We start from the raw sequence: 4,422 nt of genomic DNA, 5'->3' as shown, positions 1-4,422 counted from the left end.
TGCCAGCAAACAAAACAATACTATTTTCTTTCAAGATACTTGCACATAACAACTAGTCTTTCTTGCTCTCCCTTAATTTATCTTAAATCGGAAAGGGCCTCGAGTGGAGTTATCCTCCAATATTTACAACTGAATCCAGTCTCCGCCATCGATGCCAAGCTTTACCACCCCCCCACGACTGCTCGAATTACGTCAATCTGATCTCGACATCAGATATCTGTCACCAAATAAAGATCAACAGAGCTCAGATGCTAATAAAAGCATAGACCACATAAGCGATTGAACATAAGCTTATTGTTGGACCCAAAAAAACATAAGCTTAGTGATCCTCCTCTATGTGAAAAAGTAACATTGTTTAATACAACCTCTGCACAATCAGAAACTTAAGACTAATCATAAATTGAAGATTGTCAATACCCTATATACATAAGCGTGTTTGTTTATATGCATCCGTTTGCTTCCATATGTATATGTGCATGTATGTTCATACAAATGTATGTCATTATGTACGAATGCACGCATGTGTTCTCCTATTCAGATAGCATATGCAGCTGCTGCAAATATAGCTGCAAGCATAGGCAAGGCTAAGGGGCAAACTTCGTCTGCTACCAGATAAAGTCAGGACATGCACATGACACATGACCCTTTAGTTATGCCAAAAGCCCCACGTTTGCAGAGCCAATCAAATTTGGAAATGAAGAAGAAAGATTGCCGCAGCACCAAGACAGTAAGAGCTGTACCATTGCTGGATTTTCCTGAACTCAGTGAGCACAGGGTATATGTTCTCAAAGGCAGTGTACGTCTCATCTCGCACCTGGATAATCAAATAGCATGAGCGAGGCTGATATGACTCTCCAGAAACACCCGCAGAACCAAATGCATGAGTACAAGCTAGATAATCACCTTTGCCCCAGTGAGGACAATTTTCCTGACACAAAGATTAGCAGCACGATTTTGGCTGTTTCATCCGATATATCAATCCAGGGAACAGCTCTGGTTCATACTGCCACAAAATTCAAACAAAAAGACACATCAACTAACAGTTCCAAAAAATGACTTGTAACCTTAAAATAGAAAATCTAGGAATACTAAAAGGCCATAAAAGTGCAGAGGGCTCCTGACATCATAAGAAGATGTGCAGCTACAACTTACACTTGAGAAAGCACCATGTGAATATGCAAGACCTTCAAGCCTGATGGGGAATTTCACATCACAAGAACCCACAATATTTTGAATTTTGAAATCCTGGCAAAGACAAACACCATTAAGTAACTCAGTAACTACAACAAGTCAACCACAATATTCTGTCACAAGAAAGAAGGAGACACATGTGTACCTTAAATTTAGCCGGGAATCCAAGTTTCTGAATGATTCGAGCATACTGGCAGGAAGAAACAATATGTTAGCCTTCAAATGATCATTGTCTCAAATTGCATTGCTGTTTCACTCCAAAACAAGATAAAAGTCGCAGCCTCAACAGAACTTATGGCTTTGTCAAGATATTGCTAACTTTTCTCTTATTCATGTACCAATGAAGATTGCTTGTGACAAATCCAAAGACTAACTGCTTCTCATGACACCATCACATCAACTTTTTCTATTCCCATTAATTTACAGCTACAAATATACGACAGTTCCATTGAAAACTAATTAATTGTGAACTGAGACTTTGTACGATGGTGCTATTTGTCAGAGGCCATACACCATTCCACTTATCAAGTTACCTTCCGCGCTGCTAACTTTGATTGTTGTTCACTCTTGGCTCCAGTACAAACCTGAAAAGAATAGCGCACTCAGTAAGCAAAGACAACGACCTTAAAGAGAAGCAATAAGTAGGACCCTAAACTATGTTCAAGATGGCAAGGAGAATGTACACACGTCTTTCAAATCATGATGGCAACCATTAAATGTCAATACAAAGCTTCCCATGATTAAGAGACGTATTGTTGGCCTCATAATCATGTGCCCCTTGGCATTTCTGTGCGATCTAATCATTATGATGTTAAAGACTGCTAGCCATAGAGCCAGCTAGTAACTATACATAGTCAGTACTGGAAGGATGAAGAGATGAATAGAGGTGATTGCTTGCTTTCTTTTCAATCAGGGAAATACTCAAAATTAATGAGTAAATAATTTTGAAATAAAAAATAACTCAGGCATACACAATCAAGGGGATAGATTTCTATGAATTCAAAAATGACACAGAGAGAAACGTCAGCTGCCAACAGAAACAGCTTAGGAGTCTAATCTAATATGACTTACCATTTTCCCTGAAGCAAATATCAATGCCGTTGTCTTTGGCTCCCTTATTCTCATAATTACAGCAGCAAAACGCTGCAAAAGATATACATTTGGAAACGTTAATCCATGTAAGTACAAGAAAGTAAATTTATGGTGTCACCAAAATAATTAAAAGGAACTAGGTCAGAAACAATTTACAAAGGGAGTGATGCCTCAGATAAATACCTTGGGATTATACTCAGCATTTCTAGCTTGCAAAGCAATGGCCTTAAGATCCAATTTGCAGTCCAAATTCACTGTTGAGACTATGTTCCTGGATAAAAAAGACAACACTACTTATTATCATTGCACAGCATGTATTAAGAATAGGCGGTGTTTTAATTACTTTCAAAGAACAAAGTAAAGCATCTAAATTGTCTCAGGAAGGGAAGATTATAGTTTCCCAGGCAAGACAATATCACCCACTCGTTGCCATGAGATAATTTATGTCACCGTGTCTATGCCAAACAAATGAGCATGCAAAAAGAATAATATAAGGCCACATGAGACATTCCATTAGCATTATATTGTGCAAAGACAAGATTTGGACGTATATCTACTTTTTCAAAAGAATAGATCCTAGAGCTACACACCTACAGATGCATAAATGAATTGTTACTAGCTTAAAACCATGATGACAACACCCTAACTAATACTCATACATGCAAGCAGGCACATATTCAGTGATTTAAACCAGTAAAAGTGGCCTCCCCACTGTGCATGAGATAATTTACAGTCATTCCTCAGTAGTTGTTAGTTACCAGCAGTCATGTTTTCCTACATCCTCTAACTTAGTGTAGCCCTTGCATAATCTCGAGAACCCAGCCAATATGATAAAGAACGTATGACACAACTTTGAAAGATCTGTGGAAGGGCGAATTAAAGTTTGGGAAATGGAGCTGCTCTATTTATCCATTTAAATACTCCAGGGCATAAAATAACCATTTATGAGCCCAGTTTGTATCAAAGAAAATTTTGAGAAGCTGCTTCAGCTTCCAAAGAGTTACATCAGGTCCAAAAGAATGCACAGCAAGCATTCCAAAGCACGAAAATCATAGGTGAAAGATCTGCAGCAGTTCAAAATTTAGTTCTCAGGAACTAACTAAGAGCATTTGCATCTCCAATTTTCCAACTTTTATAGATTTCTATCAACTCTTCGGTCTTGAAATACCAAAACCTTTCAAAAGAATTTCCACTTTCATCCTCGAAAATTAATTTTATAAAGTAAATCAAATGGTTAAAACTCATTGACTTCCTTAAATCATTCCATCGCATTAAAAAAGGACTTTGCCAATCCATACAAGAAAACTTATGACGACCTCGCAAGACCGACACAGCTACAGCAACGTCGAAACGGGCTCTCAAGTAAACCAGAGAATGACAAAGACTCACTGAAGAGTGGGAACGATTCCTGAAGGATGCTTGGACAGATCAACCGGTTGGCTTCCCTCCAAGGCCTGATCCGCCATGACTCGTCCCTCCAAATCTCCACACAATCCAACACAGAAACCCTGTCCACCTACAGAGTTTCACGAACGCATAAACAAGATCAAAAACAAAACAAAAAACCAAAAAAAAAAAAAAAAAAATTGAAAACCTAACATCCCCCCTCTTCTTTACCAAAAAAAAAAAAAAAAATCCCCCTCAGATCCTACAACAGGGAGAACCCAATTCATATCCCCTCAAGAACGCAAAAACAAGATCGACCCATCTCTTTTCCCGAACCCTAATCACATTCCCCAACCCCAAGTCCCGCGATTTCTTAAAGAACTACCAAGTTTCCATCACCGACCCAGTTGTTCAAGATCCGGCACGAGCCGGAAGAGAACAGACCCAGATCCTGAAACGAGAAAAGATCGGACCTTTTCTTCGAAACCCGGGGTTTTGACCGTTGGGATCGGCTCAGAGGGGACAGATCCGAGCAGAATCAAGGGAAGAAAACGGGCGGGTGGAGCGCCAAAAGTTCGAAAAGGCGCGTCTTTTATATGTTTATAGATGAAAGATTTGTATCTGGAGGCTTAAAAATGAGAGAGGGATGAGGGAGAAGGAGGGAGGGAGGGAGGTAGAGGGAGAGAGAGAGAGAGAGAAGAGAGAAGAGAGAGGAGAGATTGGTGAGAGAAGTGAGGGAGAAGAGGCTGCGGC

At 39.6% G+C, this 4,422-nt stretch overlaps 1 protein-coding gene across 1 annotated transcript; it reads right to left on the bottom strand.

Moving 5' to 3' along the window:
- Positions 1–4,422, bottom strand: LOC104422271 (TATA-box-binding protein). The gene is given in 11 exon segments (XM_010034540.3): positions 1–217; positions 741–814; positions 904–952; positions 955–1,003; positions 1,153–1,245; positions 1,337–1,381; positions 1,725–1,775; positions 2,263–2,334; positions 2,467–2,554; positions 3,673–3,799; positions 4,143–4,422. Coding segments are annotated over 10 exon segments (606 nt in total). The 5' UTR covers positions 3,750–3,799; positions 4,143–4,422; the 3' UTR covers positions 1–209.

The sequence above is a fragment of the Eucalyptus grandis genome, chromosome 10, assembly GCF_016545825.1.
Source record: "Eucalyptus grandis isolate ANBG69807.140 chromosome 10, ASM1654582v1, whole genome shotgun sequence".
Taxonomy (NCBI): Eukaryota; Viridiplantae; Streptophyta; class Magnoliopsida; order Myrtales; family Myrtaceae; genus Eucalyptus; species Eucalyptus grandis.
The sequence above is the reverse complement of the archived record's forward strand: the minus strand, read 5'-3'. Positions and strand labels throughout refer to the sequence as shown.